The sequence below is a fragment of the Manihot esculenta genome, chromosome 11 (genome assembly GCF_001659605.2).
Source record: "Manihot esculenta cultivar AM560-2 chromosome 11, M.esculenta_v8, whole genome shotgun sequence".
Taxonomy (NCBI): Eukaryota; Viridiplantae; Streptophyta; class Magnoliopsida; order Malpighiales; family Euphorbiaceae; genus Manihot; species Manihot esculenta.
The window spans coordinates 4,454,323-4,470,039 of record NC_035171.2 but is presented as its reverse complement, the minus strand read 5'-3'; the positions used below and the strand labels follow the sequence as shown (position 1 = coordinate 4,470,039).

At 33.3% G+C, this 15,717-nt stretch overlaps 1 protein-coding gene across 3 annotated transcripts in view; it reads right to left on the bottom strand.

Moving 5' to 3' along the window:
• Nucleotides 1–134: 134 nt before the first annotated feature.
• The window catches only part of LOC110625457 (proline-rich receptor-like protein kinase PERK15), a 35,447-nt gene continuing 19,864 nt past the window's right edge, over nucleotides 135–15,717 (bottom strand). Inside the window, exons 5-16 of one of the 3 annotated variants that reach the window (XM_043961501.1) lie at nucleotides 4,931–5,010; nucleotides 4,564–4,696; nucleotides 4,238–4,393; nucleotides 4,039–4,120; nucleotides 2,659–2,988; nucleotides 2,489–2,572; nucleotides 2,321–2,391; nucleotides 1,867–1,946; nucleotides 1,552–1,684; nucleotides 1,230–1,385; nucleotides 1,030–1,117; nucleotides 135–385 (exon numbers count right to left, since the gene is read on the bottom strand). In XM_043961501.1, the coding sequence (XP_043817436.1) occupies nucleotides 330–385; nucleotides 1,030–1,117; nucleotides 1,230–1,385; nucleotides 1,552–1,684; nucleotides 1,867–1,946; nucleotides 2,321–2,391; nucleotides 2,489–2,572; nucleotides 2,659–2,988; nucleotides 4,039–4,120; nucleotides 4,238–4,393; nucleotides 4,564–4,696; nucleotides 4,931–5,010 (1,449 nt within the window). In that variant the 3' untranslated portion in view covers nucleotides 135–329. Of the gene's footprint in view, nucleotides 386–1,029; nucleotides 1,118–1,229; nucleotides 1,386–1,551; nucleotides 1,685–1,866; nucleotides 1,947–2,320; nucleotides 2,392–2,488; nucleotides 2,573–2,658; nucleotides 2,989–4,038; nucleotides 4,121–4,237; nucleotides 4,394–4,563; nucleotides 4,697–4,926; nucleotides 5,011–15,717 lie in introns of all 3 variants that reach the window. The other 2 variants (XM_043961502.1, XM_021771052.2) reach the window with 2 other exon arrangements.

Here is a 15,717-nt window from a genome sequence, read left to right as displayed (position 1 = left end):
TAAATTCATTTAAATTTGTTAACTAAAAAGATTTAATTTAAAAATAATATGATTTTATAAAAATTAAATCACTTCATTGTATACTATTTATTTCAGACCCCAACTTTTTTTTTTAATTAAAAAAAAAATTGCAATAGTACTCCAAAGACGTATCAATACATAGAATGATCCACATACATGTTCATACAAGCAAAGCAAAATTCAGAAAGTCTTCCTTTGCCAACTCAACTGAGGCCTATCTTTTATTTCGATGTTCAATTGGCCTTTGAATGAAGTTTCCAACTTCTATTTAAAAGGAAAAAAATAATTCTTTTTTTAAACATTTCTGCTCAATTCTTGAGATTTTTCAGAGGAATATTTCCTGCTCGAACTCCAACGGGATCACCTGCTTTGCCAAGAAATGGAATTAAAAAACAAAATGGTAAGTACTGGTTTTTTTTTTCTGATAAGCAGCATTTTATTAATAAGACAAGAAAAAATTTAACATGAAAAATCTAATTAAAATCGGTTATCAGACTTTTTAATATATCCATCTTATGATCAATCATGCTAAGTAAAAAAATTTGGATAAAAAATCCATCAAAACAGATTAAAAAAATGTGAAACTGGTTGAGAAGCAAATGTGAAGCTGTATCTAAAGTAATCATTTTATTTCAATGAAAATAAATAGACAAAATTAAGAATTATATGCCAATCAGAATTAAATAAATTAAGTATTTTAAAAATGCAATTCAAAACAATTTATACTTTTAGATTTTGTAACTTTTTATCTTAAAGAAAAAAAGATTTAATTCACTAAAATATGATTTTGATTTGATTACCAATCTTAAGTTTAATTGAATTTGCTTTAAAAAATAATTTAATTTATTCTAAAATGTAGCTGAAACAAATTAAAATTTAATTGATAATAGTAAGATTTTTTTTTTTCACATTAATATGATCTCACTTTATCCTTAAGTTATAATTTATCTATAAAGAAAATGAACAACACTTTGAAATAGATATTCCCATAGTTTACTAGAAACGGACCTTCATTTGCAGCTCTCTCTAGTAAGTAGTTGTTCTTCTCATCCCATAAAACCTCTAGAGGCAAAAGTCCTTCAAGAGCTAGAAATATCTACATGGCATAGCAATGGTATAAAAATATATAAATCAATTATGTAATCTTTTAATGCTTCCCCAAAATTAATTAAAATACACCAAAATTAAATTATGTGAATAAATTTTACCTTTTTCATTGATGGACGAGATTTTGGAGATTGATTTATACAACTATTAGCACAAAAAATCATTCGATGCATTTCATTGTGGTCAAAAGATTGTAGTCTGGAATCTACAAAATTCACATATTCTCCGTCTAAAGCCTTTTTAATTAGAGGATTTACCTATGAGATATTGAAAAAAAAATATTTATTAACAAATCATAAATATTTGTTGCATGTAAATTTATATTTAACTTATAGTATATATGTATATATTTTTTTTCAATGAGCTAAAAGAATATATATTACAATTTTTATATTATACCGTTATAAACTAATAGAGTCATACCCAAGTAACAATGTCAAGTCCTTTATGAATGGGCTTTCTTCCCGTAATCAACTCTAAAAGTGTAATACCAAAAGAATATACATCGAATTTATCAGAATACTTTTTCGATTGAAATATGGCCGGATCTGTATATCTGCAATTGAATGATCACAATTAAACTTCATGTTAAAATTTTCTTTGTGAAAACTAATTTCTCCAAATTAAAGAGTCCTAATTTCTTTTTATGTGTAGATAATAATGGCACTAAAAAAGAAATATACAATAATATATAGCAATGTAATTAAAATGATAGAAAGAAAGTTGTATCTTACGTACCCTGGGGTCCATCCAATATATGATTCGTCTATGTCACTATCATCGTCCGTAAAAAATGTGCTGAGTCCAAAATCTGAAATCTAAACAAATGATTTAAGTAGATTAATAAATTTATTATGCCATATATATATATATATATATATATATTAATTTAAATATTTAATTATTTTCAACACTTAATTTCATGAATATATTCTTTTTTTATTTTTTATTTTTTATTTGATCATATAACACTATTATCCGTACTTCAATAAGGTTTATTAAGAAAATATTAAGGCAGGAAAAAGACAAAAAAAACTATAAAGGTTAATTTATTAATTAGTTACAACAATCAAATTAATGAGTTCACATATTTTTTAATATATTTTTTTTTTTTTAAATTCAACAATCAAGGTTTTAATATAAATATATAATGATATAAACAAAACTTTTATTTATTATTTAGTTGTCTTACCTTAGGTTCAAAGTTATGATCAAGAATAATATTATTTGGTTTGATATCTAAATGTATGATTTTAGGATTACCTGAAAAAGACATAAAGAGAAGATAAGACTTTAAAGAAAATAAATTATTAATACAAAGCCTACCAAGCATAAATATATTCTATTAATATATACTCACATTGTTCATGTAAATATTCCAATCCTCTTGCAGAACCTATAGCGATCTTCATTCTTTTTTTCCAGTCCAAAACATTCTGACTTTCTACAATATACCATTTCTAATTTGTCAGATTAATTATATATGTCATAACAGTTATATGAATATAAAATAAAAGATATAGGACTCACCATGTAATTTATATTTCAAAGATCCGTTTGGAAAATACTCTAAAATAAGAAATCTATTGGGTCCATCGATGCAGTAACCAAGCAGTTCAATGAGATTTTTGTGACGGATACTATGAAAGACCCTAATCTGTCTCTCAAAATCTCCTTCGGGTAAATCCGGAAAATTTTTAAGTTTATTGATAGCACGGATCTCACCATTCAAAGATCCGATAAAAATTTGTCCTAAACCACCTTCATCAATTAGATTATTGAACGAGAAATGATCGGTTGCCATTGCTAGTTCATCAAATGAATATTGCTTTGGCCCAAAACCCTTATGATGATTCGGTTCTGTGATTAGTGACCAAACAATAAACAACGTGCCACGATTAGTTAGATGAAATGAAAATTCCAATATGGAAAATGAAACTATAATCATTTTTTTATCATAAGTTTATTATTTAAACAAACTAAATCAATTTATTAAAAGTTTGTCAAACAAGATGTATATAATATAAGTAAATCATTATGTTTCACAATCTTTTAAAAGAAAATTTAACAACTTCAAAATAGCAAATGGTTTCATGGCCATTGATAATATATATATATATATATATATATATTTTCTTATGAAGAATTATTCAAGCTTCGTTATTTCTATTTATTTAGTTTTCCTTAAATAATAAAAGAATAATATGTAAAATTATAAATAAGTCAATGAACTTGTAAATTGACTAAAATGTTAACTATTTAATATACAAAAATCCAATTTATATATTGATTCCTAATTAATAAATTAAATATTTATAATTTATTTTTTAATTCTAAAAAACTCTAACCGATTTAAATGTAAATGTAATTACATATTCATTTTTAAGAAATAATAAATAAAATATAGTAATTCTTAATTTTACACTTTTCATATATATGGGACAAAGAGGTTTTCGGTTGATAAATCATTTTTTTGTTCCTGTCTCCTATAATTATTAAAAATAATTAATAAGATAAATCATAACCCTATAAATAATTATATTCAAATAAAATTATATTTTTAATCCTGAAACTATTCAATACTATATATATTAACTATACGTTTTAATTCAATGATTAACAAAATTAACGATTAAGAAATTATGTATGAACTTTTAGATTTATGTTTTAAAACTTTAAGATAAAGTTTTCATCATTGTTTTTACAGTTTGTTTGAATAATTATAAGATAAAAAATATATTTAATTAATATGTATCAATTTTGGTTAAAAACTAATTTATTCTAAATTTCAAATTAAAAAACTTATTTTTTGCAGTTGAAAATTAAATGACAATTTAGGCAGCAATTAGATCAAGCTTTAGTATAAATATGCATATAATTTATAATAAATTAACATAAAATAATATGAACCTTTATATATCATACTCAGCTGCAATCCTTCGTGACCATATAATTCCTCTAGAGGTGATTTTCCTTCAAGAACTAAACGTATCTGTGTGACATTTATAGCAAAAAAATAATTACAAATCAATAGGCTTCTACATAATTATATATATATATATATATTGAAAGATACTGAAATTAAATTAATTATGGGAACAATTTTTACCTTTTCCATCGTTGGACGAGAGTTTGGAGGTTGATTTAAGCAAGAATTAATACAAGAAACCATTCTATGCATTTGTTCGGCATCAAAAGAATGTAATTTAGAATCTACAAAATTTGCATATTTTCCGTCTAAAACTTTTTTAATGCGAAGATTTGCCTACAAGATAAAAAAAATATTTATTAATGGATCTTAAATGCATGGGAATGAAATCTAAATAGCTCCATTGAAATCTAAATTCAAGACTTTACTTTTTTTAAATGACTATATATCACTGAGATAAAAAAAAAATTATATCATAGTTTTTATTAATGCAAATAGAGTCATACCCAAGTAACAATATCAGTGCCATTATCTAGAGGTTTTCTTCCGGTAATCAACTCTAAAAGTGTAACACCAAAAGAATAAATATCAGACTTATCAGAATACTTCCCCAATTTCGTCGTTAGTGGATCTTCATAACTGCAATGGAATTATTGCAATTAAAATTCATGTAGATTTTCTTTAAGAAAATAATATCTTCAAATTAAGGAGTCTTAATTTATTTTTATGTATTTTTTTATTTTAATTTTTATTTTAGAGTAGATAATAATGAGAGTGAAAATAAAAAAGATAATAATAGCAATGCAATTCGTTTATATAAGAAAAAAAATAGCAATGCAATTAAATATAGAAAGAAAGTTATATCTTACGTACACTCGGGTTCCCATAACTGATGATTTGGATATGTGAGTAGCAACGTCCGTAAAAACATGAGCAAGTCCAAAATCTGTAATCTAAACAAATGATTTAAGTTGGTTAATAAATTTATTATGCAATTTATATATAATGTATATATTAATTTAAAGGTGAATAAGTTATTTTCGCACTTAATTTCATGAATAGACTTTTTTTTTTAATTTGATAAATTACACTATTTTTCGTACTGCAAAAAGGTTTAAGATTAAATCATGAAAAAAAAAAGCAAGAAACCTATTAAGGTTGATTAGAGAAACTGTTTTCAGTTCTTTCAAGTGTGTTGCATTTTCTGTAAACCTATCTTGAGTCAAGCCTATTGTACCCACTGTATATATACATGTATGGCTGCTGATCCAAAATATACAAGAAATTAGGGCCATAATCGAGTCGAGTTGAGCCGAGCTTTGATAAACTCAAATTCAATTAGAAAATAAATTTAAAAGTTCAAGTTCGAATTCAAGCTTGACTCGAGTTTCATTTATAAGCTCGAACTCGATTCTTCGGCTCGAACTCGATTCTTAATAAACTCGTTTATCACATTAACGAGCCAACTCAAACTCTATTCAAAAAGTTTGAATTTGAGTTCATTTAGTGATATGGAGTAAATTTGAGCTCATTTAGTGATATGGAGTAACTAGTCTTGAACTTTATGGCAGATTTGGACCGGGTCTAACTTTTGCTGCCGACGTCCAATGGAGACCCACGATAACTTTTCGGAAAGGAAATTTTGAGACGCACAACTTTCAAAAGTGTGACGAGGGCAGTAAGCCTATCACTAAGTTCGATATGGAAATTCCATCTTTTAGGGGTCAATTTTGTATTTTAATTATTTTTTTAGATATTTTTATAATTTTACATATTAGAGTTTTTTTCTATTATAAATAGCCTCCCTTAACTATTAGAAACTCACTTTTCAATCTTTGAAGAATTTCAATAAGATTATTCGTCTTTTCAGCATATATTTTCTCTTATATCGTCTTAGCCAAACGATATTGATTAAAACTCCTGACAGAGTCTAATTAGTCCTTTATCTGATTGGTATCAGAGCAAAGTTTGACCATGGCAGACAACTAAGAGGTACGACTTGCTGCGATTGAGGCATCTTTGGCAGAATTGAAGGAGATGATAGGACAGCTGGCCCTGCAGTAGGGAATACACCAACCCACCGCCGTCGCACACCCCCAGCCAGTCACCAATCCTGTGGCCGCCAATTTTGTGGTCGCCAATTCTGTACCTGCAAATCCCCAACAGAATTATCAGGAAGGTTACAAGATCAATATAGACCTTCAAAACTTTTCTGGTTCGTTGAATGTGGAATCTGTTCTTGATTAGCTGGCAGAGGTTGAACATTTCTTCGAAGTTATAAACGTGAAAGAGGATCGCAAGGTTTCGATTATGGCCTATAAGTTAAAAGGAGGTGTAGCAGCCTGGTGGAATTCGATTCAAAATGAATGCTATCAGAGGAGGCTGGAACCCATACGAAACTGGGTGTTAATGAAGCAGATGATTAAACAACGGTTCTTGCCAAACGATCACGCTCAGGTTTTGTATAACCGATATCATGACTGTGTACAGGGGAACCGAAGGGTGAATGAATATACCGAGGAGTTTTTGAGATTATAGGCGAGGTGTGAAAACTGTGAGAACGAAGCCCAGCAAGTTGCTCATTATCAGAGGGGCCTGAATCACGAAATTCGTTGTATGATAGGAGTAGCTGTGTTCAAGCATAATTTAGTCACATTTTTATTATTTTTATTACTGTTTAATTACACATTTTTCTAATTTAATTTATGTTTTTGTGATATTTTTACAGAAAATGAAGAAAATGGAAAGTTAGAGAAAAAGTGCAGAAAAAGCTGAAAAATTGATTGGGTCGAAGTGATTTGGCCAAATCACTCGCAGGAAGCTGAAGCAGAAAACTGGGACTGAATTGCAGAAATGATCTGGGCAAGCGATTTGGGCAAATCAACTGCCCAAATCAAACTGACGCAAACAAGGAACAACAGCTCGAGAAAAATTTCAAATTTCAAATTTCAAAAGCATTGAAGTCCTATCCTACTTCAAACACTACAAGATCAATCTTATGACAACTCCAAAAGCCACACCAAAGAAAATCTTTCACCAAAGGAATTTTATTCATTATAAAATACGAAAGCAAGGAGGAATTAAAAGACCATCATGAAACCAATTCAAAGAAGGATTCCAAGTCCTAATTGAATTAGGAATCTCCACCTATAAAAGGGATAGCACCAAAACCAGCAAAAAGGCATCGAATTTACTGCAGAAAGTCAGCAAGCAACACAACAGCTCTCTTCTTCTACTTTTCTTCTTTCTTTTTGTGTATTTTTGTCCACCATGAGTGGCTAAACACCTTCTTTTCTAGTTGAAGTTGGAAAATTTCAGTTTGTGATGAATTGAGAGATTTAAAACTCCATTGTTAAGCTCCTATATTTTCAATATTTGTGCAACTTGATCTTCATGCTATTATTGCTTTGTTATTAGAATCAATTAAGGCCTGTTGCTTTTAATTGCATAAGTAATAAATTGTTAGTTTGAATAATTTAGGTCCGTAATTCCTTAGATTGTTTGAACACAAGCACACTTGGTTGCATAATCTAAACTTGACCACGCGGTTGGCAAGATTAGAATTGGGTTTCTCTAAGTCTTAATGCAGTTAACAGTTGAAAAGTAAAAAATCCCAAAGACGTTCCTTGGCAACTTGTTAACTAGTGTTTGATTAGCGAACGTTTCCTAGTCAAACTAAAACTAAGGAGGAATTTGGTTTTGAGAAGCGTCTTCCACAATCTAAACTAATTTATTAAAATAAATAGGAGTATCAATGATCAATTCTAAACAATTGAAACAGATCCATACTTCAACTAGAGCTTTTCTCCCATTGATTTACTCATCTTTTTAAATTATTACTTTCTCTTACTATTTAGTTTTAATTCATTATCATCAAAACAAAGCCCCCTCTTTTTATTTATTTTTATTTACTTGTCCAAGTCATAATTAGGAAGATCTTTAGTGTCAAATCCCTATAGTTCGACCCTATTGCCACTATCTACAAATTATTTTATTGATTGATAATAGGTTTATTTTTTACAGCTTCGACAACCACTATCAAGCTACGATTTTCACTTTGACAGACGCCATCGAGATGGCAAAAAGAGTAGAAGAGCGTGTTGATTGGCAACTACGACAGTAGTACAACCGGAATTTTAATTATAGAAATTTTGGTTCGACAAGGACATAGCAGTATAGAGGCAATAACAGCGAGCAGTCTTCTAAGGTTGTAAATTCTGGCAATCCTCAAAATATTATGGAAGAAAGGAGAGACAGTAAAGGAAAGGCAGTCACTACTACAATAGACAAAGGAGGTAGACCAATCCTTATCAGAAGCCAATGGGAGACATATGTTACCGCTGCAGGCAACCTGGTCATCGATCGAATAATTGTTCAGAACATAGAGGAGTTAATACTGATCACTGATAGGTTAATGTGGTTGAGCCGGTGGCTGAATCTGAGGAAGACGTGGATGACGAATTGTTTGCCGAAAGGATTTCATAGAACTTCAGCTCCTAGCCGATATATAAATTATAGTACTCTTGGTTCAACCATGTGTTCCACTGGGAATAAACATGTTGATGCGCCATGATAGATTCGTTGAAATTTGGTAATGTTTTATACGTGTAATTAAGTTTTTTTTATTTGTGTACGTACTTGAATTGAAGTTGAAGATGTTCCTAATTATAATTAAGAAAGTGAAGGAAAGGAGTGGAGATGTAAGTCTCTACCATATTCCATCATGATAGATTTTTTTTTTTTTTTTTTTTACTCTTTGCTGTCTTAATGTGAAATTTGAATGTCATGTACATTCAGATTGCTAGTTCAAAAGATGGAGAGATCACCTATGTGGTGAAGAAAATCTTATGCTCAACAAAACAGGAGGATGAGACGCAAAGGAGGAAGATTTTCCAAGCAAATTGTCAAGTATGAGAGGCAATTTGCAGGCTAATTATAGATAGTTGCAGTTGTGAGAATCTGATAGCTAAGCAATTGGTGGGAAAATTGCAGTTGCCTACACAGCCACACCCTTCGCATACAAAGTCAGATGGATTAAGGAAGGTCCGACAATTGAGGTCAATAGAGTCTATAGCGTGCCTATCTTGATCGGTAAATCTTATACTGAACCTGTTAATTGTGATGTTGTGGATATGGATTGCTGTGAAATTTTGCTAGGTAGCCCTTGGCAGTTTGATGTTGATGCTTTGCATAAGGGGAAGGAGAATTTATACATGTTCACGTGGAATCAAAAGAAGATTACTATCTTGCCTTCTGGTTCTGCGAAACATTCTAAAGTAGAAAGGAAGAATGTTGTTGCTATTTCCACGGGAGTGCAGAGGCTATCAGGCGCAGTTGAAAAATCTGGAGGCACACTGGCTTTATTGGTGAGAGCAAAAGGTGTAATGGAGGATGCACCATCTTTACCACCACCTGTCAAAGAGCTGTTGAAGGAGTTTCCTAAGATAGTGGAGGAATCATCCAAGTTTCCACCTTTGCGGAATATCCAACATCAGATTGATCTCATTTCTGGATCAAAATTATCGAATTTGCCTCATTATAATATGAGTCCAAAGGAGAGTGAAATCCTCCAAGAACACGTTGAAGAAGTATTGAATATTCGGGAGAGCATTAACCCCTGCGAAGTACCTGCCCTATTAGTTCTAAAGAAAGATGGGACTTGAGGAATGTGCGTGGATAGCAGCGCCATCAACAAAATTATAGTTCAGTATCAATTTCCTATTCCACGACTGGATGATATGCTAGATCAGTTATCCGGGTCTAAAGTCTTCTCTAAGGTCGACCTTAAAAGCGGCTATCACCAAGTTCGGATCAAGGAGGGAGATGAATGGAAGACCGCCTTCAAGACTAAGGAAGGCTTGTATGAGTGGCTGGTTATGCCCTTTGGTTTGACGAATGCACCTAGCACCTTTATGCGACTTAAGAATAAGGTTTTGCGTCCTTTCTTACGCAAATTTGTGGTTGTTTATTTTGATGACATCTTGATTTTTAGTCGCAGCAAAGAAGAACATTTACAGCATCTCCATCAAATCGTGACAACCTTGCAAGAAAGTGAGATGGTTATTAATCTAAAAAGTGCATTTATATGACAGAGCGCGTTTTGTTCCTGGGATTCATTGTTAGTGCAAAAGGAATACATATTGATGAGAAGAAGGTAGAAATAATACGGAATTGGCCCATCCCCAAAACTATTTTTGAAGTTCGCAACTTTCATGGCCTTGCTACTTTCTATCGGCGGTTTATCAGAAATTTTAGCAGCATCATTACCCTATCACAGATTGCTTGAAGAAAGAGAGAGTGTAGAAATTTGCTTGGACTGACACTATCAACAAGAGATTTGAAGAGATTAAAGATAAGCTTACTTCTGCCCCTATTCTTGCTCTACCTATTTTTGATAAACTGTTTGAGATTGAATGTGATGCTTGTGGAGTTGGGATTGACGGAGTGTTGTCGCAGTCTAAAAGGCCTATTGCCTTCTTTAGTGAGAAACTGAATGAAGTTAGGAAGAAGTGGTCTACTTATGAGCAAGAGCTATATGTAGTACTCCAGACTTTTAAAACTTGGGAGTAGTATATGATGGGATGAGAGTTTATTATTCACACGGATCATCAATCTTTGATCCACTTTAAAACTTAAAAACATGTGAATAAGATGCATGGTCGATGGGCAACTTATTTTGGAGCCTTTCATTATGTCATAAAACATAAGGCTGGCCATAGTAATAAGGTGGCAGATGCTTTGAGTAGTAGGGTTTGTAACGACCCCAAAATGGACCGTCACCGGCGCTAGGATTCAGGTCGGCTTAAGGCCGCCAGAACCCGTAGCAAGCCTACTATACTCTCTGTGTACCTGTAAACCTCATACATGATCATACATTTTCTGTGAAAATAAAACTCTTTTCTGAACCAAGGCTTAACCTGTGCATGCACTATCTCTGTACTCTGTACTCATGTACTCTGTACTCATGTACTCTGTACTCTGTATCCCTGACTAGAGCTTACTCTAGATGGGTTATCTCATACCTGTTAAGCCTGGTTAACACCTGTCCAAAATGCTGACTAAGGATGCCCAAAAGCTGGCTGGCCAACTCAGTTTCGGCTGCCCAATCGCATGCAAGACCATGCAACATTCGGGGGCCGAACCTGAATCTTCGGAAGCCGAACATTGAGCACTTTCGGCGGCCGAACTTATCTTCGGCGGCCGAACTTGGCTCCTCTGCCTTGGTTCATTTCAACTCAAAACTATCGATCCTACCCGTATATAGAATCCCAACACCCCGGATTCCACCAGACAACAGGAATTCCGGTGCCGGATTCTAGCCGGGTATTACAGGGTTGCTCTATTGATTACAATTAATCAGGAAGTTGTAGGTTTTGAATTCCTAAAGGATTTGTATGCTACAGATGATGACTTTTCTGATATATGGGCTAGAGTCTAGACTCACTAGCTTGCTGATGGGTTCTTAATATATGATGGCTTTCTTTTTAAGGAGAACAAGTTATGCATTTCTCGATCTTCTTTGCGGGAAAAACTTATTCGGAAGGTCCATGGAGGAGGTTTGAGTGGACATTTGGGGCGTGATAAGACTGTTGCTGGGTTGGAGGAGCATTTTTACTGGCCACAATTAAAAAGGAATATAGGTCGGATGGTCCAGAAGTGCCCAATTTGTCAAACTCAGAAGGGACATTCGCAGAATACGGGCTTATACACTCCACTGCCTATTCCAGCACATCCTTGGGAGGACTTGTCTATGAATTTTGTTCTTGGCCTTCCACGTACTCAACGTGGATTTGATTTCATTTTTATTGTTGTTGACAGGTTCTCCAAAATGGTGCATTTCATTCCTTGCAAGAAAACTAATGATGCTTCTCATGTGGCAAAACTGTTTTTTCAGGAGGTTGTTCGTCTACATGGTGTCCCAAAGACCATTACTTCTGACAGAGATGTGAAGTTTCTAGCTCACTTCTGGGTGACTTTATGGAAACGTTTTGGAACTGAACTTCGATACAATAGTGCTGCCCATCCCCAAACTGAAGTAGTGAACTGCAAGCTTCACAATCTTTTGCATCGTATCTGTAGTAACAAGAAAACTACTTGGAATCTTGCTCTTGTGCAAGCAGAATTTGATTACAACAGTGATGTTCACAACTCCACAAAGATGTCACCATTTGCAGTTGTGTATAGGAAAGTCTCAGCACATACAGTCGACCTTATTGCCCTTTCTACAGGTTCTCACAACAGTATAGCAGCAAGCAACTTGGCAAAGTAGCATGTGGATGTTTTGAAACAGGTACAACAATTCCTTATAGAAGTTAATGACAAATATAAAGTTATAGCTGATAAACATAGGCGTTTCAAATCCTTCAATGTTGGAGACTAAGTTATAGTGTATTTACGCAAGGAGCATGGTGGAGGACAAAAAAAGCTTGACGCCAAGAAGATTGGTCCATTCCAGATCATTTAGAAGATTAATGACAATGCCTATGTTCTTGACCTCCCAAATGAGATGAAAATTTTCAAGACATTTAACGTGGTGAATCTATTTCAGTACTACCCTACTGATGACAACTCGAGGTCGAATTCTTTACAAATGGAAGGGAATGATATGGAGCAATTAGTCTTGGACTTTACAGCAGACTTGGACTGAGCCTAACTTTTACTGCCGACGTCCGATGGAGACCCACGATAGCTTTTCAAAAAGGGAATTTTGAGACGCATGACTTTCAAAAGTGTGACAAGGGTCGCAGGCCTATTATAAAGTTCAATATGAAAATTTCATCGTTTAGGGGGTCAGTTTTGTATTTTAATTATTTTTTGGATATTTTTATAATTTTGCATATTATGATTTTTTTTTCTATTATAAATAGCCTCTCTTAGTTATTAGAAATCCACTTTTTAATTTTTGAAAAATTTCAATAAGACTGTTCGTCTTTTCAGTCTATCTTTTCTCTTATATCGTCTTAGTCAAATAGTCAAATGATATTGGTTAAAACTCCTAACGGAGTCTAATTAGTCATTTATCATTTAGGCTCGAATTTGAGCTCGATTATATTATAAACAAGCTCAATATAATTCAAATTCATTTAAATTATTAAGAAATTTAAATTATAAAATCATTAAGAGACTTTTAAATTAAATTTTTTAAATTTAATTGAAATCTCTCAAACCCAAAACTAATAAAAAAAATGTTGAAGGGTTGTCCTTTTATAGAGAAGTCATAATCCTCCATATCCCTTCAACTTTCGATGTGGGATTGGTATTTGCGAACGAGCCTGCTCATGAACCTGTTCGCGAGCTTGCTCATGAGCTTGTTCGCGAGCTTGCTCATGAGATTGTTCGCGAGCTTGTTCACGAGTCGGCTTGATACCACGTGTCACGCTACAAGACTTTTCAGCTTGCCAACGTGCGGCACTTGTGAGGTTGCTCTCCCCAAAACCAACAAAAGTAAGCCTATCCAACCAACCAACAACACAAGGAACGAATTGGGACAATCACACACTTGCAAAGGAGAAGAGAATTACACAAAGAGGAAGTATATTTCACTAGAATGGTTGTACAGATTATAAAAGCTTTCTCAATGCAAGTAATCTCTAATATTCTGCTTGTTTACAAATTCGTGGGACTTCCCTATTTATAGGCTAAGACAGGCATTATTTAATGCTTTTTGGAGAATGGTTGTACAAATTATAAGAGCTTTCTCAATGCAAGTAATCTCTAATATTCTGCTTCTTGTTTACAAATTCGTGGGACTTCCCTATTTATAGGCTAAGACAAGCATTATTTAATGATTCTTGGAGAACTTCTCTGCCAGCTACGGTCTGCTGGTCAAGCTTCCCCCAATTCTGGAATCTTCCTCCAGCCTAGAAGTCTTGTGCTGGTTAAGCTTCCCCCGATTCTAGAATCTTTCCCAGTCTGGCAGTCTTGTTGGATGTTAGTAGGCTGCTAGAGGTTGACAGGACGAGCTGAGCTCACAAGCCTAAACGGGCTGAATACTGCTAAGCTCAAGTTCGGAATGAGCCTAAAAAGTGAGCTTGAACTTGGCTCGTTTAGAAAACGAGCCGAGTCCGATCGAACTTTTATCGAGTTGAGTCTCGAATAGCTCACAAACAGTTTGGTTCGTTTACACCCTTAAAGAAAATCAATTTTTCCTTTAATTTTTACCTTCGTCGAGCTCCGAAATAGAGTTTTTTTTCTATAATTCTCTCTCTCAAGAAAATCATTTTTCCCTCCCTTTAATTTTTCTTCCATCCATGGTTGTTTCTGCTAGTAGCGATCCAACACAAAGTCCATCCGGTCCATATTTCTTGCACTCGAATGAGAATCCTGCACTAGTTCTTATTTCTCCAGTTTTAACATGTCCTAATTATCACACTTGGTCAAGAGCAATGAAGATGGCCCTATTGTCAAAGAATAAAATGAAATTTGTAGATGGCATTATACAAGCTCCTGCTGCAACAGATCTGTTGTGTTCTACTTGGGAACGATGGAATATGATGGTTCTATTTTGGATAATGTGATCCCTTTCGTCATCAATCACACAAAACATATTATTCATTGACAAAGCCATGGATGTTTGGAAAGATTTAAAAGAAAGATTCTCTCAAGGAGATATCTTGAGAGTATCAGATTTGCAAGAGGAGATCTATGCACTAAAAAAAGGTGAGAAGTCTATCACTAATTATTTTACTTAACTCAAAATTTTATGGGATGAATTGATGAATTTCAGACTAATGCCTTCCTGTTCATGTGAACCTAATTGTTCATATGGTGCCTTGAGCAAAATGAAGCAATATGTAGAACATGATTATGTCATTCGATTCCTAAAGGGTCTTAATGAACAATACGTGAATGTAAGGACACAAATCATAATGTTAGACTCCTTTCCTTCCATCAATAACACTTTTTCTTTAGTCATTCAATAAGAAAAGGCAAAGGCAAATAGCCCCTCTTGTGATGCATCTTGATGAATCTAAGGCTTTAATTAGTCAAATTGCAAAATCTAAACTATCCAATTTTAGATATGTCCATTCATACAATTACAAGTCTCATTCAGCTGGAAAATCTGTTGTTAACTCCTCTGGAGACAATAGATACTACACATTTTGTGGAAAGTACAGGCACACAATAGAAACTTACTCTAAGAAACATGGATATCCCCCTGGTTATAAACCAAGAGGATCAAATGTGACCGTCAACAATGTTACCGCTGTTGATAACATTCAAGCCATCAGTTCAATTGGACCTCAGACAAACATTGAGAAATCAAGATTCTCATTAATGCAAGAATAATATCATGGCGTACTAGCACTCAATGATTCTCATCTTGAAGCTAAATCCTATCCACAGTTAACATCTAACAACTCTCAAGCAATCTCTACTCCTGTTACAAACTTGGTATCTGCCTTTGATCCTCAACCAGGTACCCATTTGGCATTATCTATTTCTGCCAGTTCTGATGTTTGGATAGTGGACACTGGTGAAACAGACCATATTGCACATCCACTGCATCTTTTCAGTACTTATCACAACATTCCACCCATTGTTGTTACTCTTCCAAATGGATCCATGCTTCTTACAAAAGTTACAGGCACAGTTCAATTGACAGACAAATTGATACTGAATGGTGCTCTTTTCATTCCAGAATTTGCCTTTAATCTCTT